This window comes from Bemisia tabaci, chromosome 1, assembly GCF_918797505.1.
Source record: "Bemisia tabaci chromosome 1, PGI_BMITA_v3".
NCBI lineage: Eukaryota > Metazoa > Arthropoda > Insecta > Hemiptera > Aleyrodidae > Bemisia > Bemisia tabaci.
The window spans coordinates 13,540,849-13,565,075 of record NC_092793.1 but is presented as its reverse complement, the minus strand read 5'-3'; the positions used below and the strand labels follow the sequence as shown (position 1 = coordinate 13,565,075).

The 24,227-nt window shown below is 41.3% G+C and overlaps 1 protein-coding gene across 6 annotated transcripts; it reads right to left on the bottom strand.

Moving 5' to 3' along the window:
* Positions 1 to 144: 144 nt before the first annotated feature.
* LOC109040214 (uncharacterized) lies at positions 145 to 22,553 on the bottom strand. Of its 6 annotated transcripts, XM_019056046.2 has the most exons (4): positions 21,549 to 22,553; positions 17,686 to 18,124; positions 15,336 to 15,531; positions 6,735 to 6,873 (listed from the first exon to the last, which is right to left on the bottom strand). In XM_019056046.2, exons 1-3 carry the CDS (start codon positions 21,574 to 21,576, stop codon positions 15,372 to 15,374), a joined length of 627 nt encoding a protein of 208 aa, XP_018911591.2. In that variant the 5' UTR covers positions 21,577 to 22,553; the 3' UTR covers positions 6,735 to 6,873; positions 15,336 to 15,371. The 6 variants fall into 6 exon arrangements, with proteins under 6 accessions (XP_072152540.1, XP_018911599.2, XP_072152551.1 ...); XM_072296439.1 differs by lacking the exons at positions 6,735 to 6,873; positions 21,549 to 22,553 and adding an exon at positions 145 to 274 and having other exon boundaries at positions 17,686 to 18,989; XM_072296450.1 differs by lacking the exon at positions 17,686 to 18,124 and having other exon boundaries at positions 4,840 to 6,873; positions 21,549 to 22,505.
* Between the last annotated feature and the right edge of the window lie 1,674 nt (positions 22,554 to 24,227).

Below are 24,227 nucleotides of genomic sequence, written 5' to 3'. Positions count from 1 at the left end.
AATTATTTTTGTTTTGTCGACGGGATTTGCTAAAAATTTGCTTTTGGTCCCCACAAATACTGTGTGAGGAAAAAAGTTCACAACAGGTGAAGTTATAAGCATGCCTCTGCCGCGGTGTGTGCAATCTTTCATTGATGGTTCATTCGAGCTGTATCCATCGAACACTGTAGTTGCTTTTCCATACTTAGAGTAATTAATTTTGCGTATGATGCGGCAATCTTGCCGCATGTTTGTCCTGATTTCCACGGCACTCTATGCAAAAGCGAACCGCCGTCTAAAACAAAATTAATGTTTTTGTCACATTTCGATTGCGTCTCGGATCTTCGATTATAAGGCTTTTTATTTGAAGCGCATCCATCAGTTGAGTTAGTTTTGTTGAAATAATCGGAAATACAACGTACCTATAATCTGATGCCGCATAATCACACGCTGAATTTGGCAGCTGAATGTGGTAATCAACCATCAACGCTCAACAGCGGAAATTTCACTAATTCAAGTTATTTTTATCCAAATGTGTATCAAATCTATTCGAACAGTTCAGAAAAATCCGACATTATCCGATGGTCGCTGAGAATCGTTGCCGAATTTTGCGCGTCACGCGCAAATTTCAGGCATCGGGCCGATGACTTCCACATTCAGCTCCCACATTCAGCGTGCGGACTGTTACCAATGGATCCATTAGTAACATACCCGCTGCAAAACGACCGGAAAGAGCGCACACCACTAACGTGGTGAACGCTCAAAAATAATCTCTACGTTAAACTTTTGTCTACACGGAAAAAAACAAGGTAGTCAGGAGTACCAGAAATGGGCACTCCCTACTAGCGTGCGGTAGCGAAAAACGCGCCAGCTACCCTGCTGGTTGTCTAAACTGCCGTGCGCCGGTAGACCCAAGGTAGTCATCTCAACCACCGTGGCAGTAGCTTCAACTACCGGAAAATAGTTGAGACAACTACCGTGGTGGCCACCGTGACTGCCACGGTAGTTGTCTCAACTACTTTCCGGTGGTTGAGACGACTACCTTGGGTCTACAGGCGCACGGCAGTTTAGAAAACCAGCAGGGTAGCTGGCGCGTTTTTCGCTACCGCACGCTAGTAGGGAGTGCCCATTTTTGGTACTCCTGACTGCCGTGTTTTTTCTCGTGGGGAGGGGGGGGGGGGGCTAGGGTGCCCATTAATACATAATGTCGAGATATTTAATGAAAGGGGAGGGGGAGAGATGATTCCAAATTTCCCTCAATAGAGGAAAAGATCCTATGTACCCTCTGGAAGAGATGCAAAAATCCCCGTTGGTCCTGCTAAGACCAACAGGGATTTTTGCATCCCTCCCAGAGGGTACATGGGATATTGTCTTCTATTGAGGGGAATTTGGAATCATCTCTCCCCCCCCCCCTTTCATTAAATCTCTCGACTTCATGTATTAATTTGCAATAATAAAGTCACATTGTTTATTTTAATATCTGAGAGAAATTTAAATGAAAAATGAAGAGACCTCCCTCGGTCACTATTTGAGGCTAAAAAAGACATTCGGACCTTCAAAAGCGGGGCTCTTGTGTCATAATTTTGAAAATATTTAGTCAGACAGCACAGCAAATTTTAATCAAAATCGATGCCATGAAGCCTAAAATTTAATTTGGAAAATGATCTGGTGTTAGGCATGAAAAACAGTGCAGGGAGAGAAAAAGCTGGTTATTAATTTTTCCTAATTTTCCTTGAATTCATTTTTTTTTTAAATTCCCAAGTAACTTCAGTTCCTCCCAATTTTGAATCGCTGATCGGTCGTTGTAGGTGCATATGTTGAAGGCAAATAGTCAAATCAGGCATTTGGTTGAATGCCTAGGCAAATGGTCAAATATTTTCACTTAGACTGAAATTCTGATTATTTTACTAACTGTAGACAAAATAATGCTCTGATCATGTGGGAAGGAATTCTCTGTAGAAATTTGCTTCATACAATGATAAATACCTGAGTTATTTCTAGTCCTAGATTGCACATTTATCTCAAAATACACAGCATTTAATAAAATAAACTTATTTCACAATTTGGACAGCTGAAGAAATGTGAGGAGCATTTTTGAATAGGAAAGGCAATAACAGTCTGTACTTTAATGGATTTTCACACTTTAAATATTGGAAATTCGAGAGGTCTCTGTGAAAACATAAGAAACCTCGCAACATCTGAAAATTTGACTATCTGCCTAGGTATTTGATAAAATGCCTAATTTGACTATTTGCCTTTGACACATACACATCTCTCTAAACAAGAATTAAGCACGATTGAAAAATAAAAAAAATACCTCATTAGGTCTAGGAGCAATGATTGGTTCATGCAAGGAACAGTATCTCTATTCAAGTCAGTGAGAAAACTTGCTTGAAGAGAACTGATTAAAGATCACTCTCATGAAATACAAATACAAATTCTGCATACACCATTTTAAAACTTAAGTATCAAGAAAGGTTTACAGAACTGCACAACTTATTATAATATCTAGTTCTTGTTAGAATATGAAGTTGGATGGGCATAAGACATTCAATGTAGGTATGCTAAAACTAATTCTCTCTGCGAAGAGCACTAGAGTCGTTAATAAAATAAAATGTGAGAATATCCTGATCGGTCACAATTGCAGAGAACATGGATAGTGTTGAAGCGGAGAATAAAATAAAACACTGACTCACCAGACAATTTTTGCGATTGAATCAGAAGGTATGAAGTTTCTGCAGAGTTGGATGTGAATCTCTTGAGTACACTACACTTTCTGGTTTTTTTTTTTTTTCATTCGCCTTTCATTAAATAATAGATGCACCACTGATTTTCATTTCAAAAATTATAAGATGAAAGTCCATATGTAGAGGTAACATGCATTTAAGCAACAACTCACTGTGCGCGCACCTGACAATAATTGCACAATCTTTAAGGTAAGAGCGTAAGCTTAAGCAGTGAGGCTGCAACTATTGGGTGAAATAGATGAATCAACACTGCTAAATTTTCAAACAAATACTGAGACTGCAAGATGCAATCAGCTGAGTAATTTGTTTAAAAAGTCATACAGCTATCAATTACTCTTTAAGGAGGAAGATGTTTTGAGGTTATACCGATGGGCTCATGTATCTCTCTGAATCAGACTCCTATTAAATTCAGGAGAGCAGGTTCATCAAACAAGAAAACTAACTGAAAAGAACAAAGGGGATTACTGAAAACTGTAGGTGGGTACCTGAGAAACATATGTACTTCAATTGTTAGACAAAATCATTGGAACGAGACAAGCTGGATCTGTGACGTTCGGTTACGTGAGAAAAGCACACTCTGTAGAACTGATTCGGAAGAAGATAGTCTCCTTTTTGTATAGATACGTTAACATTCTCACTTCGTTACCATGGCTTTGGAAGAAATAGAAATCACAAATTACAACGAGTGCCGAACTTGATCCTGGAGGCACAAGGTTGATGAAACAAAGAGGTGCCTAAATGGACGTTCCTGAGTACTTTAAGTAACTGATAAGCTATGAGACACACAATTCAGAGTTTCAAATACAAAAACTCAGCACTGTTTTTTAATTATTCAGGGATATGAGAGTTGATTTGAGATAAAATGAAGCATTCGACACTGCACAAGCGTGGCTGATAACAAAGGAGGATGATCACAGAGAACAGAATTGATAGACGGTGCACATTTCTCACTCACCCAGCTCCAGCTGTCCAAATGTTGCCGGCTCGGACCACACGCGGCAAATTCAAATATCATTATACTTATATGCACTTGTGATTGAAATTATTCACTCCATTTCCACGATCGGATTCAAAGCCCACGCCATTCTCACGCGTGGAAAGCTGGCCGTACCCGACGCCATTTTAATCTGAACTAAATTGTAACGGAAATTTTGAAGGAGGGCAGCACACGCGAGGTAGTTATTACAACCAGCCGACAGCAGACAACCCAGGAAAACGTATTAGCCACCGCACGGTAGTTATGTTTACCTGAGCGGGTTCGTCACCAGCACTGGCACTCTGGTAGTAGCACCCAGCACGTCGGTTGCAATTACCATTTCGCCAACTACAACCGTGAGTTGTCCCCCTAACAACCTTTTTTTTTTCCGTGTATAGATAGCTGTAGATTCCTAAACTGGAATAGAAGCCATATTAACTGGAAAAATTTAAAAAATTAAAAAGAAATAGAGGTTTTGCTGCTGTAATCATTTCAGCCTGTGCGGGTATGATGGACAGAATGTCGCTTCAAAACGCCTCTCTAAACGAGCTATGTACTCCACGTAGCGGCGGTGGATTTCGTGACCGGGTAAGCCGAGCAAACATTCATTCAAAGCTCGGGGAGGAGTGGGTGTAAAATACTGGCCTCCGGAAAAAAACAAGAACTTTGGCATACCATACCATGTTGATATGTTCATTCTATGATTGTTTGTTATACACGGTTATTCAAAAGTCACGCACCACTGGCCATGAGGAGGATGGCCATCTGAAATGTTTGAGTTGCCCCCCGCCCCCTCGCCCCGAGGGGATCAAAAACTGGAAAGTAGGTACCTAAAAAAGTTGGCCCCTCGATATGAGGAGAAACGGCTTAAACCGCAAGTCGATATCATAATTAGAACAGTGGTGCGCGTGACTTTTGAATAACCTTGTATAAGCGCGCGGGATACTCGTGAAAATTGTCAACTAAGTCCTCCCGCTAGAAGATTTTTTCTTCCGCCCGGTAATTTTTGTCGATAGCGGTAAACACCATGTCATGTTTATTTTTGCCGTTTTCGACACTTACACGCAACTAATCTTTTCCTTGAATTTTAACTGGGGAGAGTCTATTTTTATTTCAAGGACAAATTAACCAAGCGGAAATATTGAAAATTTCACGGAACTCTTTGCGTGCTTTGCAGTCCTTTTTCTTTGATTCATTTGAACTTGTTTGTCATTTGAACGTACAGTGATTGTCATAGTTGTAAAATTAAAATTTAGAGATAATGTCCTCTCACAAGTCTTGTATAGCTTGTGTATCAAGGTGTCTTTTACAGGAAATGACATCATGCACAACCCGTCTTCCCTCTAACTTAAGGGCGTATCTTAACTTCCACGTGAGCCCTGAATTAGAAGTAAATCCGTGCTTTCTAGGGCTCATACCGCGGTAATCGAAATATGTTCTTACGTCAAAGAGTTACGAATCCTAGCAACACTGGGCGTTTACAACGTCCTGAATCTGAACCCTCAATCGCGCTTGTGTCTTTTTTTCGATAAGAAAAAGAAAAAGGGTTCGAAAAATCGCACTGATCTGGTTAATTTTTTTTTATTTTCCGTCATATTTACCTAATTAAACTAAGAAGAATGTATGAAATAAACATTTGATCTAATTTGATGTTTTAACGTCATTTGACATTGACGCATGAAATCAAAATACAATTTTCGGAAGAAACATCAGTGAGAGTCAGTTCTTCAAAACAACGAGACTGGAGGTGAAGATATCAGCGACCCTGCTATCCCCGATGAACAATAGGTGAGTGAAATATTATTATTTTCTCTTAAAAAATTGTTGCCTATTGTCTGGAAGCTCTTTTAGCAAAATGCGAATCAGTAATCTGCGCGTAGCTGCGAATGTGTGTATAGATTTAAATTTTCCGAAGAATTTTGTTTGGAAAAGCCAATCTAAGATCTTGTGTGGCAGTGTCAAAATCGGGAATTTGGTGCGGAAACTTCAACCTTCCATTCTGCCGCGCAACGCAAAAACGTCGTAAACTCCACTTTACATTTTTTTGGAAACAATGTCTCATAGCAGAAAAACTTGTGTACCTTGGGACATTTTTTCTTTACAGAACCATTTTGCAAATACTATCAAAAACTTAACCTGAAATTTTTGAGGTGCTTGGATAAAACGGTGTATATTTTATAAAGTTTTAAGTTCCAAAAAACGAAGGAAAATCTTGATGGATTCACGGCGTTCATGTTTAGCACACGGAGAAAAAAACTCTGCGCGTGGGACCCGAAGTTGAGGTCATATGGATCTCTGAAGTTTTCGAATCACGTATCTAAAAACTTGAGGTCCAGCTGGCGGAGTTCGGGTCACACACCTGAAGTACTTCCATTTAAACCGAATTGTTCGGGTCACATATCTGAAGTACTCCGGTACATATTGAAGTGCCTCGATGTCTGACCCGAACTTCGGCAGCTCGACCTGAAGTTTTCGGATGCGTGATTAGAAAACTTCAGAGATCTATATGTCCTCAACTTCGGGTCCCATGCACGAAGTTATTTTCTCCGTGGACGGTAGCATTTCCTCACGGAGTCTACGGCAACGGAATCTCTCCCTTCTTCGTTTTTAAGGCCGTGATGTAACCCGGACCCGATCGGTTGGACACGTTGGAGGTACCCGTGACGACGAGGTGGAGCGGGCACTTGGGGTGCTTGGGCATGTAGAGCGGCTTCCACCAGCGGCCGAACGTCGTGCCATACGTGACGTAGTCGACGTAGTGGTTCGTGTTGCAGCGCGTCGCGTGGAAGTAGAGCTTGAGATTGCTCTTGATCAAGCGCCAGGCCAGCGCAACCCCGACGTCTCCAATCGTCTTGTGCTTTTTCTTGGGCTTGAGCTTCTTGACGAGGATGTCCTTCTCGCGCGAGCTCAAGTGTCTCGAGTCGACGAGGAGCATCCGCGAACGCCATCGTTTCTTCCCGTCGACCGCCTCGCGGACGAGAGTCGTCGTGAAGAGCTCGTGGTCGGAGAGCGCCAGGAAGGAGTGGAACGGGGGCAGGTTCACCCTCTTGAGGATGTGGTAGAAGTACTGGCCTCCGTGCACGATCACGTCACCCTTCTGGAAACTCAGCCGGGTGATCGGAACCGAAGATCCAGCGGCCACGCTTACGCTCAGCAGCAACATCCTCACGGCTGAAATATCCGTCCAAGATCCATTAATAGATGTCAAATTACAAATTTGAAAATGGACCAGTAGACAAGGTACGAATTTAAGCATTCTGATACATGTTTTTTAACGAAAATTTCACGTAGAACACAATGCGCACGACAAAAATTACCGAACTCAACTCCTTACAAAGATATTCAATGATTCCTGATGCGTGAATTCAAACCACCCGCTCAGGAAAACTCAATGCTCTACGTGCTTCACATCGCGCGCTGAACATGATCATGACAATCTCTGCGGTATAAAAATCTGACAACCTCAATTTGGACGCTTTTGGCTCAGCTGTAGCAAATTGCTTATAATTTGAACAACACATGATGGGAAATGAACAGTGCTCGATTGAGAGGCTTGTTGAAACTGTTGGAGTGCGCGATTTGACTCACGTAGAGCTTTGAGTTTCTTGTGAGCGGGCAGTTCAAAATCCGCGTAACCAATGTGAAATAAAAAGGTTAATATCTTCGTCAGGAGTTGGTTTCAGTAATTTCCGTTGCGCGAATCGTGTTCTACGTGAAATTCTGGTTAAGAAACATGTATCAGAATGCTTGAATTCGTGCCTTGTCTATTGGTCCATTCATGAAGAAGTTCATTGAAATTTGCGCTCAAACGAAACGTAAACGATAAAAACACATTAAATACAAAACAGATGTGTTTACAAGGCTAAGAAAGTAGAATTTGATGCCAAATTCAAAAATTCATGAAAAAGTTCTTTGAAAATTACGCTCAAGCGCAACATAAACGACAAAAACACATTATATGTATTAAAAAAAATGCGTTTACAAGACTAAGCAAATAGTATACCTAAACACAACCTGAACGTTTCGAGTCAATTACAGGCCCATGTTCAATTGGAACTAAAGCTAAATAAGTAAAACAAGAAAATGAGCATGCAGTTGACCGAGGTTTACTTATGGTTTGTTTGATTTTTGAGTTTTTTTCCAGTTGAGAAGGGCATGTAATCGGCCCGAAATGTCTTGGTTGTGTTTATTCGATTTTCTTCGATTTTCTTAGCCTTGTAAACTCATTTGCTTTGTATTCGATGTGTTTTTATCGTTGTGTACATTCGGGCTATTATGTTTCATCTCGCTCTTATCATTGTATGTCGCTGCGTAACATGAAGATCCTCGCAACTGAACATAAATATGCAGGTGAGATCGATTAATTACGTGTAAATTTAAAACCGAAAAGAGCCGTATGCAAAAACGACATTTTTCGCCCCCCCACTAAAACTTATTCAACTTCGTCTATCAGTTACTAATACTGGAGCGCTTCTTTCCCCAAATTTTCAGACCCCCAAAAAATTTTGGGGAGGCGCTAGGGGGGGTGGAAGTCAAAACCTGTGACCCTCGATATCTTTCGAACGAAACAAGATATTGAGGCCCGGTTTGGACGAAAAATCGTCTAAAATTGCATACTTTAAGATTCTAAAGGTCAAAATCCCAAAATTAAATTTTTAACTTAACTAATGTGCTTTTTTCAGTTTTTGAGGAAAAACAATTTCTTTTAAACAGATTAAACTGAAATTTCACATTTTTTGATTTGAACCAAAACCAGTTTTTTAAATTGTTCGTCTTTTTCCGCATCCAACGAGTGGTCGTTTAAGCCGGGGAACCGAACGGTTCCGGAGTTATGATCGATTGAAGTTTCCGCTCAACGCGCGCCGACCGATTTTCGCGCGCAAAAAAGTCGGATTTGACTGTTATTAAATCAGATTTAATGTTCAAACTGAGCAAAATGCATTATTAGGGACCCTTGAGGGTCGCTGAGTCCAGAAATTACAGATACTTCCAAAAAATTCACGTTTTTAAAATTACAGCTCCGTAGCGCTATTTTAGAGGCCCACTGAGCGCCGACCGGCCGCTCAGTGGTCCTGTACGGAGCTGTAATTTTAAAAACGTGAATTTTTTGGAAGTATCTGTAATTTCTGGACTCAGCGACCCTCAAGGGTCCCTAATAATGCATTTTGCTCAGTTTGAACATTAAATCTGATTTAATAACAGTCAAATCCGACTTTTTTGCGCGCGAAAATCGGTCGGCGCGCGTTGAGCGGAAACTTCAATCGATCATAACTCCGGAACCGTTCGGTTCCCCGCTTATACGACCACTCGTTGGATGCGGAAAAAGACGAACAATTTAAAAAACTGGTTTTGGTTCAAATCAAAAAATGTGAAATTTCAGTTTAATCTGTTTAAAAGAAATTGTTTTTCCTCAAAAACTGAAAAAAGCACATTAGTTAAGTTAAAAATTTAATTTTGGGATTTTGACCTTTAGAATCTTAAAGTATGCAATTTTAGACGATTTTTCGTCCAAACCGGGCCTCAATATCTTGTTTCGTTCGAAAGATATCGAGGGTCACAGGTTTTGACTTCCACCCCCCCTAGCGCCTCCCCAAAATTTTTTGGGGGTCTGAAAATTTGGGGAAAGAAGCGCTCCAGTATTAGTAACTGATAGACGAAGTTGAATAAGTTTTAGTGGGGGGGCGAAAAATGTCGTTTTTGCATACGGCTCTTTAAAGATGTATGACGAATTTCATTTAAATTAGAAAAAGCTTTATGCCATTTTTGCCTTGGTAAATCGTGTCTTAATTGAAACGTATTTTAGTTTGAATACCAGGGTTTAAATCAAATCTAGGCAATGGTAGATTTCCATGAAATACAGTGATCACTATCAATCATTTTGGAATTGAGAGCTTTCTCGGTATAAGGCTTGCAATGTTGCTAAGATTGTGCAATTTTGTGTTGCGTATGTGGCAGATGAAATTCATTCACAATTGATTTACGTCCTTACAATAATAAGGGAAAACCCCAGCAGATTCAGGGACAAATAAATTAGCAAGGAAATATAAACAGCAACCCAGAAAAATAACGTCAGTAAACACATTCTGAGGCTTTCCGTGGACTATGACGACTCCATCTGCGGTGTTCTGACATTGTGATTCATTATATTACGGTAGATCATGTGTATTTGGTTTAAAAGACTGCGATATCTTACTTTCTTACCCTATAATGTTGATGCATCTGTATTCTGAATTAACTTTTCTTTTTCGAGGTCAAATTCTGACAACGTAAATCAGAAATGGTACCTACTTTTATCTTCGGCCTTTTTTTATAGAGCTTTCACGTGAATCATGTAAAAGAACGGAATCCACCGCCAACTGTCACGACAGCGAACTTGAGTATAATTAAAATCGCGAAGTACGTTTTGAGCGCAGTTATTTTTAGCCTTTGCAATTGCGGAAAACGAGCACCAATGCTGGTAAGGGAAATTTAAAACGAGCAAGGCCGAGGCGGGAGTGATTGGAAATCGATATTTTAGAAGCCATGATAAAAGATCGATTACTAAACTGTTCATTGCGAACGCCCTCTCTATCGATTATTTTCCATAGGTTTAAACGGCAGATCAATTGGTATGTCTCAAAGCACGCCATACTACTGGAAATGACATTAACAGAAACGTGATCACGTACCTGTCATTAACAACTGCGAGGAACACACCATATCTGAACTAAACTGGTAAAGGATCGAAATTGTAACTCTTTTCAAGTTTCAAGTTTTTAAAAACTGCAATAAGTATTGAGAGTAGAGTCCAAGTATGTGTAAAGTTATTTGAAGTAACCACACTTCTAGGTAGTAAAATGGTTACTGCTAGATCGTAAAATGTATCCACTCTCACTTGTACCACACTCGTATTGGCTTGTGAATAGGGTTGTTTTGAAGACATGCGCTGTCGTGAATCGTCGCAATATCTCGTTGCAATAACCGAGGCGGAACACGGCACTGTTTTTTCGCGATTTTTTTGTTTCTTGTGTGTCAATAGGTATGCGTCAGAAGACTTGGTGACTCTGTCACGCACTGCAGCGAGGCAATCTCTGATACCTTGTTTTCTCAACCTTTGACTAAGCGGAAAATGTGGATAGTCATTGGAGGGCCCAAGTCGCATGAATAAAAGCTCCGTATGACGTAGTTGCTTTCAGAAGTGTCAGCATCTGCGCAACGGGAGGTCTGGAAATGATCCCTGGAGCCAAATGCATATCGTCACCTTCCAGGCAAAGTATCACAAGCGCCATGCGACGTTTAAAAATTTCCGCCGCCATTTTATTTCTTCACTGAGAAATTGTTGGTTGAATCTGTTTGGAAATTTCACCAAATTTTATCGGCAGCACAAAGAAAATTCAGTGAAATTTTCGGACAGCTTCGTTGAACAATTTCTCTGTAAAAAATATTGAATGGCGGCGGAAATTTTTAAACGTCGCATGGCGCTTGTGATACTTTGCCTGGAAGGTGACGATATGTCATCTGTGGCAGGAACTCGAATGGTGTCCGTTCGATGAGTGTCACGTTGTTGCTGCGCTAAGGGAGAACGTCGTATGAGCCATTGGAAGTGGCTGAATTTCCTCCGTTAAAATGCGAATTTTCATGGAAGTCTGTGAATATTTTCCCCCTAATTTTTCAGAGAATTATATTCGCAATTGGATCATAATTATCAAGGTATTTGGAACGAAACTATTCATGAGTATCCTTAGAAGTAAACATTTTTCGGAGGAAATCTTGAAACTCGAATGCCCAAACGGCGTTTTCCTCCGGCGTAATGTTTGTCTGGGGAATGGTAAGTTGAGTCCCAAACGATCTTTTAAGGGTAAGTTGAGTCCCGTCAATTAATCACCCATAGGTAAATTGAGTCCCGTCAATTAATCCTCCATAGGTAAATTGAGTCCCACTGTATTTGCGTTGGTGGAAATAAATAAAAATACGAAGGCATCGTCAACATCTCCTTCACTTAAAAATGGCAAGCCGAAGAAATATGTATTTTAAATAATTGCTGAGTTCAGATCGAGAGTCTTTATACACGGTCACTAAGCCGCACTTTTGTATGTGGCGCCACCAACTCTGCCCAAGATGAAAGCAACATCCCTTAAGTCTAACATTCGGCCATACTCAACGAGCTGCTTTGTGTATATCTTCTTCGAAGTCCAAAAAAACTTCTTTCGGTTGGAACTTTAAACCTAAATATTCACAGCGCTTGACGACAAACCGAAGTGCTGTTGCGTACGTATCAGTTTTTTTTTGTCAGGCAATAGCAAGAAAACCAATGGAACAAATCGACCTTTGTAGTAACCATGAATCGTGAATACTTGCAGATAAAATTTAAGCTTTTTACAATCACTTAACTTCACAAAACATTTACTTCATTTCTTGCCTCTCACGCACACTCTCCCATCCTCACACATACAGTGATAATGCTACCGGGACTCAATTTACGTACCAGCAATTAGGAGTCGGGACTCAATTTACCTTCTCCCCTAATGACCTCAATGCATCGGGACTCAACTTACATTCGTCCGTTTGTCTGTGGCGCGCAATGGAGTGATCCATCCGAAGTAGTCATACGCGGTTCTAGACGTCAGTGCTTGTGAGTGTCACGAGGCTTAAAACTATTTTGTTGGCGCGTTAGTGGGTGGAACACTCCCAGTAAGAGGGGGTACCGCCGAGTCGATGGAAAATTCCGTTACATAACACAATAACGTGACGATGGTGGTCCGGACGTGAACGTACACTTGCCGCGCGTCGTGGAAAATTCCGTTGCATTAGCTCGTAAGTAACGATTGCGAACAAACACGTGCCGCCCTTGACGTGGCGGGAGAAAATTTGATACGAAAAAATCACCTGTAAACAATACGAGAAACAGGAGTTTCCTAACCTAAGAGAACTGACTGCTAGATCACATACTTAGAAACAAGGGCCCTAACCGAACATAGCCGCCACCCGGACGTGCACAAGTGCATTTAAAGACACCCAAGGCTGAAACGCTGCATCTTCCCAATGAAGGAATGCCTTGCTTAAATAAAAGAAAAAAACCTGAGTTGTGGGAGAAGAGTGAGATATACACAATTTCAACATACAATTAAACAGTTTTTGGACGGTTTTAGACCAGTCAACCTGGATCCGTGAACATAGAAATTAGGGAGCCTGTGAAAAATGCATTGCTAAGGAAACACATACTTGAGTCGGTTTCTACTGCCCCCACTGAGGGGAGGCATCCTGAATTAAAAAATGTAAAAAACGAAAAAGAAAACGCATTTGAGCCAGGCTGATGGGTCTAAAGAATGGCGATCAAATGACCTAGGCCAATTGCTCAATCAGCGTTTTGACCTCAGAGAGGCACAACTTCTGCTTTGACCTATCCTGATAATGCAGGACAAACTTTTTGGCAGCTCATGCAGCTCAACGAAGCCTTGTAACCGCCTCAGGGACCGCAGGACGGGCTGTGGACTAGCCGGAGAGCGGGTGGCCTGGCTCGCCTATGAAGGCGTCTTAAGAGCGACACCGGGCGCGAAGCTACGGGGCTGCTCCAAATACGCCACAAGGGAGAAAGGAGAAATATTCTCCATCTGCCTCAACAGATCTACGACCGCGTGTGTGCGTGTTCGGAATGGAGATGTTGCATGTGTGAGAAATTTGCGATTTGACTGTTGATTTTTGTGTGAAAGTTTACGAGAAACACGATGGTGCCACTGGTTTTCTCTGTAATCAACTCCTTAGCTCACAAAAAGCTCTCAAGTTGAGGCCAAAATGGAGGGGATATCCCACGCTATCCTGAGAGTCCACCTCTGCATCAAGACGAACTCTCCATGCAAAGATAGGGAGCAAATACATTGACAGGGCTGCCAATTTATTTAGAGACTCTAAAACTGAAAACACTGCACTGGCATCACTGCTAATTTATTTGCTCCCTATATTGCATGGAGAGTTCGTCTTGATGTAGAGGTGGACTCTCATGGATAGCGTGGGATATCCCCTCCATTTTGGCGTCAACTCGAGAGCTTTTTTTGGGCTTGGGAGTTGATTTCAGAGAAAACCAGTGGCACCATCGTGTTTCTCGCAAATTTTTACATAAGGATCAACAGTCAAAGCGCAAATTCCTCACGCCTGCAACATCTCCATTCTGCTAGAATCTAGCAAATCTGCAAGAAATCTGCAAGTCTGCTAAAAATGTGAATTGGTCCCATGCAGGCTAGAGAAAACATGTTGGCCTAAATAAATCAGTTGCCCCTTCGGTCAGAAACTTAGAGAATAAGTGATAATTATTTAACCTGGCAAATGTTGCCAATTCTCGTCCCAATTTTATAATAAAATACATTTTTGAAATATTGGAAGAACGCTTTCGACTTCTTCAGAAGTAGAGCAAAGTAGAGGTGCGCGGGCTGAGCAGCATCAAACCGAGTTCTGCCTAATCTTCCTTTCCCCTTGATTTGAAAAATTTTGGATTCTCTCTCAATTTCGATTTCCCCTTATTTTTATGGCGCTTGAATACAGGTACCCCACTGCAGTTTTACGGCACCGTAAAGTAACGACGGCGGATCTTTTTTCCGAGGTTTTCTTCTGTGAGGCCTCGAAGACCTAACTTTGCGATTTGCGTCGTGACAGGGAGATTCGCCCCATTACAGAAGGGGGGGGGGTCAAGGGGCATCCCCGGAAAATTTTAAAACGGTCTATCTAAAATGCAATTTTGAGCTATTTTTGCCATTCAATGTCATTCATTAGATTACCGTATGAAAATCGCAAAATTATCGCTAGAAATTCGACTAACACTGCCTCAAATGGCGAACCTACTTAATACTATCTCCTTACAAAGGAGGTATACAACAATCAAATAATACTGGCAACGAGGCTGATAAAACACTTTACAAGATTCTGAGATATCACGGCTCTTTTAACTTCATGGTCAAGCATATCATTGGTTGTATTCATGTAAGCTACTTTATCAAAAAATGTTAGTAGAGAAAATATGCTTCAATCTCTGTTGAACAAAAAGCGCGACTACGAAAAAGAGGCTCTGACTGTTTTCAAGGTGGATTCTGGATACTAACGGAGCAACAAGATTATTTCCTGTACAGAGTGTATGATCAGGAATTTTCTCACCGAAAGAAGTGGAAGGTAAAGATGTAGATGGAAGTTAAGACTAACATTTTTCTTTTTTGAATTACCACGTACAAAACAACAGTAGGTGCGCCGTTTGATTTCGAACTCAACTTCTGACAGTGATCCTAACGACACACAATAGAAAAAATCAATTGAAGAGGTTGGACATGGTTTGTAAGGACTTAAGAAGTTTACATTAGAAAAAATGTTATGTCCATTTAAACATACCGTCCGTCCCAGGCCGAGTGACTGGAAGTTCCGGATGCTGAAGCCGTAGCTTCGACTGTTCCGGGGTTCAGTGGCGAGAACAACGCCCGATCGAGGCAGCACGGTGTGTCAGCAGTGAAATATATGGTGTCATCATTATTGCCTGCGCCAGATCTGCAGGCGTTACAAGAACACTTCCGCCAACATAGCAGCCTAGCGCCTAGCTTTTCAACCAAGCTCTGAAAATACTCGGGTCCCTACAGCGATAATATCAAGAGAAATTATTCCGGCATAATTTTACTTACATTCATCAACGAACTGACACAGATCTCCTTCACGATTCAAGGTTTTTTCAGGTGAGGCAGCATTTCTTCTCCCTTCTTCTTCCTCAACGATGTGACATATCCAGGCTTAGTCGGATCGCTAACATTCGTCTCAGACTCGATGACGAGGTGGACCGGGCACTCGGGGTGCTTCGGCCAGTATAGCGGCTTCCACCACCTGTACGAATAAAGAAGGTTAAACCATTAGAGGGTCATCCATTCCCATCCATTAAATAAAAATAAAATTTAAAAAAGTTAAAAAAAATGAACTTGTTAAACTATATTTTTAGTATGAATATAACCGACGATTTAGATGGTAATACAGCTAACGGAACTTCAAGATCATGGATGTTACCAATACATAATTAAAAAATCAAGGATTTGGTATCTTAAAGAGAAATGTGTAAGCTTGTGTGCTGATCTCTCTTTTGCAGGAAATCTCTTAGCCACTTCAAAACGTACTTCACCCGAAACGGTATTGCAAAATACATTCAGTTTCGGCTCGTTAAGGCGGGACACAGATTGCAATAGTTTTTTCAAAACACCTGTTGACAAGCGAGAAAATGGATGGAAACTGTCCATGTCCCATTTTATTTAATGCAGTTGTGTTCCTGTTCATGTCTCCCGTTAAAAACAAATGTTTAATTGTTTAACCCTACGGATCTTTTTGAAGCGTTTGCCTCTCTTTGAGTTGCTGATCCAGCTGAGCTGTAGCAATGGTCTGCCGCTATTACGTTCATGTTTTATCAGAATCATCAGAAGTGAAGATAGTGTACACACTGAAAGAAAAAGGTCGGTCTGTATAGACATACCGTCCGTTCCAGGCTCAGAGGTCGAAAGGTCCAGGTGCTGGAGCCAACTGCTCCGGGTACTACGCCCGGTGCTTTCGGCTTCTGAGCCCGAAACGTGGACAGTAAGTCTATATAACCCGAGAGTACGGCTTCCACGGCCGCAGTTTTTACTTTCTCGCTCCCATCGCGGGTAAAGGAAGTATTGTCATCGTCCACGAAAAATAAGAAAAAGTTTTAAATTCATAATCTCTAGTTTTCAGTGTTCCAATTAAGGACCAGACCGCGCCATCTGGTTTCTTCGCTCGACGCTGCAGATCTCACATTAGTGTATTGTGCTGGTTACACGCTCAAATTTCCATCAATTTCCGATCAAATGGTGACTGGTGCGCACCATTTTCCATCAAATTTCTGCGGCCTGCACAAATTTGATGGTAGATGATGGAGCTGTGGGGCTCATCCTTCATCTGATTTCCACACAACCGTGCTTATTTCATGCTCATTCAATCAACACGCTGTTTTAATTAATTTTACTCATCAATCTAGATAACTCTCGACCGCCATCTTGGTCATCATTTTGATCGGAATTTGACGGAACGAGCGTGTAACCAGGCCATAAACTGAATATGCACCATAAGAGACCATTCATCAAGTTAGGGAGACATAGCGGAATAGAGGGGCCCAAGGCCGCATTCCATAACGCTTATTTTATTAAGCTGTTTTATTCGAATTTTAATATGTTAAATGGACGTATTTCTGGTAAACGCACTCAAAAAAAAGGCACGGGCCAAAGACATAACGTCCGTTTCCGGCTCAGAGGCCGGGGGGCATAATGGGGGTAGAGGGGTCTAAGGCCGCATTTCATAACGCTTATTCTAGTAAGCTTTTTTTTTTTGAATATTATTAAGTAAAATGGCGGTATTTCTGGTAAACGCACTGAAAAAGAAAGTTATGGGCCGAAGACATACCGTCCGTTTCGGGCTCAGAGGTCGAAAGTATGAGGTGCTGCGCCCGGAACTTTCGGCCTCTGAGCTCAGAACGGACGGTACGTCTTTATGGCTACATCTCGGTGCATCTTCATTCCCATTCATTCTTATGGCCCTTGAATATAACGAGCGCAACCCTTCTTTCGCACCTGTCTAGTTCACGAGGGATACGTTCATTTCGTTTCGTGTTGGCAAGCAAAAAGCCAAAATCTTAATAAACAAAATCTAAGACAAATGTTAGTATACCATTTTATTCATCTACTGAATATTACTGTAGAGAAAAAAAAAATATCTGTAAATATCTGCACGGAAAAAAAAGAATTGCTGATTCAGCAATTCAATTGCTAAAAACAGTGAGTGCAATGTTTCAACGCAGATTTTACAACAAAAAAAATGCTACTTTAACCACATTGTAAACTAATTTAACCACGGGGGTGGTTAAAGTAGCATTTTTTTGTTGTAAAATCTGCGTTGAAACATTGCACTCACTGTTTTTAGCAATTGAATTGCTGAATCAGCAATTCTTTTTTTTTCCGTGTGTTGTAGGTATATTCTGACCTGCCGAAAGTCTTGCCGTGGACGACGTAATCAATGTAGTGGTAGTTGTTGCAGCGCGTGGTGTGGTAGAAAAGGACCATCTGGCTCATCCTGCGCGCCAGGGCGATGCCCGTGTCCCCGATGGTGGCCCCCCGGACCCGGGCTTTCGTCATGAGGATGGAGTCGAATTCCTTTCGAGGGGTTTTCACGTCAAGGGTGTACAAGACGGATCGGAGCTTGACCTTTTTGGTTACCTCGTCCGAATAATACTCTGTCTGGGGCTCCACGGTCGTCGAGAAGATCTCGTGGTCCGAGAGGGCGTAATAGTAGTGATGCGGCGGCAAATTGAAGTGCCTCCAGACCTGGAACCCCAGCCTACTCGTCTTCAGCAAGTCGCCCTTCTCAAAGCTCAGTCGAGAGAGAGGGGCCGACGAGCCGCCGCTGACCACTAGCGCTGCCACTGCAGCACACAAGACGTTTAAGCCTACATATTCCAATGGACCACTAGACAAGGTACGAATTTCAGCATTCTGACTCATGTTTCTTCACCAAAATTTTACGTAAAACACGGTGCGCACAACGAAAATCACCGAAATCAACTCCGTCCGAAGATATTTAATGATTCTTGGTGCGTGAATTCAAACCACCCGCTCATGAAAACTCAATACTCTACGTGATTCACATCGCGCGCTAAACGTTATCATGAACGTCTCTGCGATAAAAAAACCTGGCAACCTCTATCATGACGCTTATTCGGCTCAGCTGTAGCAAATTACTTATAGTTTGAAAAACACATGGTGGGAAATGAACATTGCTCGATCGAGAAGCTTGCTTAAACCGTCGTAGTGCGCGATTTGACTCACGTAGAGCTTTGAGTTTCTTGTGAGTGGGCAGTTCAAATTCATCGTAACCAATGTGAAATAAAAATGTTAATATCTCCGTTAGAAGTTGGTTTCAGTAATTTTCGTTGCGCGAATCGTGTTCTACTTGAAATTCTGGCTAAGAAACATGTATCAGAATGCTTAAATTCGTACCTTGTCTAGTGATCCATTGGGAAGGACAATTTCTGGCTCAGTTTAAAAACACGTATGTAGCGTTAATTTCCAAGCACACACACGTGTTTTTACGGATGAGCCCGAAATTGAAGTGGTGTGTTTGTCGCGCTGGTCACAGAATCGTGTTTTGATCCTTGATTCTTGCATATAAGCTAAAAATAATTAAATGTGTCCAATCAGCAACTCTCGACCTTCAATTGTATTCGAGATTTTGCGCTTTGAAGAATTCGGCTTTACGCCATCCACCGCGACAGTGACACCCTTTGTTCTTTACACACGGAGAAAAGAGACTGGTGGCCGCAACCAGGAAAAGGGCTATGTTTACCAACCCGCCTATTTCGTTTCCGTCATAGCTCCACTCCTGTTTGATCCGAACAAAGCGGGTTGGTAAGTACGGCTAACGGTGTCACGGGCGGGCGGGTTGCCTCCTCCGACTACGCGGGTTGGTAAATCTTGCCAAGGATTAAGGGTTTACTCATTACTCGTATTGTTATGTAAGAATATACGCCTGGTAGGCTTTATTGAATGCCTGGTTTACAGAATGAATCGAGATTGTTCCAGCTCCAATCTGGCGGCACACAAAAACAGGGGCATGTAACAGAAGGTGTTGGAAAAGAGCCCCTTTTCCCCCGAATAAAATGATTAAGCACGATGAAACTCGCCGAAACCGTGAAAAATGAAAAAGATTAATCTCTCGGAGACTAATCCAGTGTAATTTGGCGATAGAATTTTTTCACCTCTGTCGGGGTTCGATCCTACAACCTACCTAACACTAGCCGAGAATCCTAACCATTAAGCTAAACCGAGCGATAATTACCGCGACGAAAAATCGGCATATAACTTCGATTTTAACGAAAAACTAGAATTTCTGCAACCAACTAAGATTTTTCCGCGACAATGTACAATATATTATGAGATACATACCGATTTACTTGCAATTTTTTCGTAAGGCCTAAATTTCATATAATTTTGTTATTTATTAGGTAGTTTCTTTAAATTTATTTTTATTTTACCTAATTAATTACTTTTTTTACTTAATACTTTACTGCTTGCTATTTTTAATTCATATAGGTCATTTACGCAGGTACTTTATTTTCTTTGTTATTTAATTAAATCTTTAAGAACCCAATGGATAGAGCCTGATCGATTTCTGAACTAACACTTGACTTTCACGAGTTTTCACTGGAAAAGTAAACAGCTGACTGCCGGCTCCAAAAACATGCTCTCGTCATTACATATTACCAATATTAGCTAATCCACACGCCAAATATATAGACGTCAGAATTAATATCTCGAATTTGATTCTCCCACCACACTTTTTAGAAATGCAACCTATTTCATAGTACGCATTACCTTCAAATAAGTGTATGTTGAAAGTTCCAGATTGGTCGTAAAATACAACTTAGTGCTGTCTTTGTCTACCAGATTTCAAGGTAAGCAAACCTGACGTGGTGGACAATGCAACTATTCTGGGTTGGTAAATCTGAGAGCGAAGGAGTTGGGTTTCTGTGACTAGTCGGTATGTCAAGTGGTATCACGGTCCCAGTTAGGAGCACTAGATCATCATTTACCAACTCGTGTTAGCATAGGCCGCTAACTCAGTGAGTGATAGTTTCTAATTTTTCTGTTGCGTGAAACTAAATCCTGTTTTACCAACCACGAATAGTCACAGCCACTAATCTTTTTTCTCCGTGCACCCAGCTTTCATCAATCAGTGAGACACGCTTGCATTGGTCACTCGATATGAAACTCGGATGAAAGGAAGGTGGAAGAAATCAAGCAACGGTGTCACTCCCGCGGTGGATGATGTCATAAACCGAATTTTCCAAAGCGAATGAAAGTTGCTATTCGGACAGATCTTATTATTTTTCGCTGATCTGCAAGAATCAAGCATCAAAACACGACCCTGTAACCAGCGCATCTGATCCATTGGACTTCGTTTTGCAATTAGGAAGTACAATATCTGCCTCAGTTCAAAAACACGTATGTACCATTTGTTTCCCCACAGACGTATGTCTTACAGTTGATCCAGAAATTGTAGTCCCTAATTACAAAATTTAGTCGAATCAAGGTAAGGCTCCAGAAGCAGTGCTCAAAGCTTGAATTGAAAGAACTAAGGATTCTTACGCCACAGGAACTTTCCGGTGTTTTTCGACTTCTGGAAACCCCAAAAAAATCTACTTATAAACGCCCCGAAATTCGGATTTTAGTTCTTCTTGTACTTTACGTATATCCGTCCGTCTCTCACTTTCTGCGGGTTGATTGTTGAAATCCATAGACAAAACGATGGACAAAGAAGACATAAGGAATATGTAGGGATCCTGTTGATTGAAATGTGTGGTTCTCAGAGACTAGAAGGAAGAAACTGATGGAAAAGATCTCTCGTGAGTAGCCGTTAGTTAGTCCATTACCCATTTCGTTTGTCCAATACAACCACCCCCTTTCACCAATAGGAACCCTCCATATCCCGTATGTCATCTTCGTCTATAGCTTTGTCCATCAATTTCAAGAATCAGCCCGCTGAATGATGTTGACCACGGCTAAACGGCTTATGAGAGAAGCCTTGATAGGCATGCGGAACAAATAGAATTTAAGCGATTATTTAAACCCAGCCCACGTTTAATTGTTACTCAGTGGCGAGGCGCGAATGATCGATTATCGATTTCTCCCCCCATTTGAATCTGCGGTAAAGAATCGATTATTAGGTATGCATTGCGCGCACCCTGTCGATCAATCATTTTCTATAGGTTTAAATGGCAGATCAATCGATGTATCGCAAAGCACGCCACGCCACTGTCCTTTCAAAATATCCTCGAAGTTTCCACGCACCTGTAATCAACACCTTCACCATGCACATCTGTAGCACTGAATATAGGGCACACGCAGGAAATTTATTACTTATATTGTACCTCGTGAACTGAAATTGTGAATCGTCGCACTGTTAACCACTTCTATGAACTTAGGGAGGACCATGGAAAGCCACTCTTAAGAATAGAAATTGTGGAGTGAAAAACCGCCCGAGCTGTCCAACTTTGGCAAATGGGTGAACGTAACCGCAAATTTTCTGGTGACGAGAAACCCCTCCCCCCTCTCCCTTTCCCTGAAACAATCGCTGCTGTCAACTGCACGTAACATTTTCAGATGACTACCGGTTTTTTGGACGCTTCTCTGTCGAATTCGATGAAAAAACTCAGCGCTTAAAAACCTCATAATGGCAACGTGCTTACGTCATAACTTTTTACTTGGAATGTTTTTTATCTTCCCGTTGTTATACGTCAGAACCTGGTTTAAATATGTCATCAGAAATGAAGTCTTTGGGTGTTGCGCATCCACACAAGGATCATCGGAACTACCTCTCTGACGTCATCAAATGTCGTGGCAAAAATCAGCGACGTCAATTTTTTTGGATCTTCGTAGTTTTTTCGCCGATGAATCACATTTGGAATTTTTCCTCGACTTCTCATTTGTTTCAACTACCGCTGCACCGCCGGTATATATCCTTCAATTGAAGTAAAAAAATTGCCTGCTTAAGCGGTTTCGATGGAGTGCCGGTAGATGGAGTTTGCGCTTCTCGGGAAATGAACACTTCAGAAAATGTTGAGCTTCTCTTTTAAAAGGTCCTGATCAGTGAGGTGCTTCGCAAAATCTATTGCCGAATTTAAAATGACATTGAGAGAGGTCTCCTGGTACAATTTTGGAGAAATTTCACATTAGAAGCCGTCTGATTTTCAAAATCCATCACTTTTACAGTCTCATTCTCTAGCAGGGAGTTTTTCCCATCAGAGCTTTTGTAAGTGTCAATAGGTTCTTCGCCGCCAGGTGTTGTGAGGAACAATGCGACTGTGTAGTTTTTTTTTTTGGGGGGGGGGGGGGGCTGCTCTTAACATTTTGACAAGTAAGTTCGTAGGAAGTTACTTACCGTGAATTTTGGTAAATCTTCCACCAACTCAAGCGGTCATCTACCGATACTTGCACTTTTATCTCTAATCTTAGATCTCGATCTACAATGCGGCTGAAGAGACCTTTAATAAACGCGTTGCTTTTAGAAGGCAATTACTTAAAGTCCAAAGATACAATTTTTCAGGAGAGACGAAAAGTGTTGAGAAGTTACAAGGATCGATGAACAAAACTTGCTAAGGTGTGTTCCTTCGCGGCCCATTAAGGTATGCCCTGAAGGATTTTCACAATTTTGAACAATACACTGAGTTACATCTATTTTATTTGGAACAATAAGTTTCCTTTTAGATTGCAATGATATATCATTAGAACAAAGTAATCAATCGGCCAAATAAATGTTATTTTTCCTTTTTTTAATAAAAAAAAGGGTATGCTTCACGGTGATCTCACCTTAATTTTGGAGCCATTGCGATAGTAATGGATCAGGAATCGTGTAATCGTGATCTATCGCCGAATCGTGTGACAATCAAGTAAGTGTATAAAAGTAATGTGGTTTTTATGAAGAAATAAATTCAATTGTTTTGTAGTAAAGGTAAGTGGCATTGCTTTTTCACTTAAAAGTCATACTTAAAACATCTTGGTCTTTATTGTCTTAATGAACTTACATCAGCAGTTTCCTAAGATAAGATTTTCATAAAAAAAAATCCACCCTTACCGTATAGCAATGTTTCGTACACATTTTTCGTTTTTTGACGTTGACAAACTTTTGATTGGAATACTTCCTGAAGGCAAAGAAAATTCTCTTGGGAGACTTTTTCGGACTGTAAAGGTGTCGATGTTCTTGTCTTTGAGTGTCCAATGCATTCAATCGGACAGATAATGGAATTGGTGATCCTTTGATAAATTGAAAGCTATCTTGTCTTCGCTCTGTCTACACCTGCGAAACAGTGCATCCCCGAGGTCCCCTGGGGATGGCGCCTAACACGTTTTTTCGCACGTTTAATAGCTTATTACGCACTTTTTCCGCCGAACCTTGTTAATGGCCTGCAATGTCAGGGCGCCTCTAATATGTATAAATGCATATACTATACTACCCTTGAAATCCATATTTTCTTCCTCTCGGCTGCTGCGTGCGACTTTTCTTTCCATCGTCACATAGAAATCATAATGTCATGAGAACGCTTTTTTAGCGGCTCTGGTGCTTGCACTAGAGGTGCTATTCCGGACGGTCCCAGCTGGGGAGTATCAACGGACCATGTTACATTGGAGAGACCGCGTGTTGGTTGATGGGAATCGGCGCCATTTTCTGCTGTTTAGGGGGGACTGATTTTATTTTAATTGATATCTTTTTCCTGTGAGCGAATGCTATGTTGTGTAGTGTATTTTTGGAATCATGGTGATACTGTCAATAATTCAAAACGGGTCTGTGCTTTAATCTCGCACCGGAAAAAATGTACTTTACGTTTAAAATTTGAAAATTCAAATCTATAAGTTTTCGCGCTTTTTTCGAAGAATGCCGTGGTTGGAGCTTCCTAGTCATACTACTCGACATCAGCTGATAGCAAACAAAGGTTACCAAGGAAACCGTAAACGCGTAACAACTACCTACCG

Coding starts and splice junctions, on each gene's coding strand:
- LOC109040214 (XM_072296439.1), bottom strand. CDS start 18,203: ATGAGTCAGAATGCTGAAATTCGTACCTTGTCTAGTGGTCCATTGGAA. Junction 15,532..17,685: donor CACGGCAAGACTTTCGGCAG/GTCAGAATATAC, acceptor TTATTCGTACAG/GTGGTGGAAGCCGCTATACT.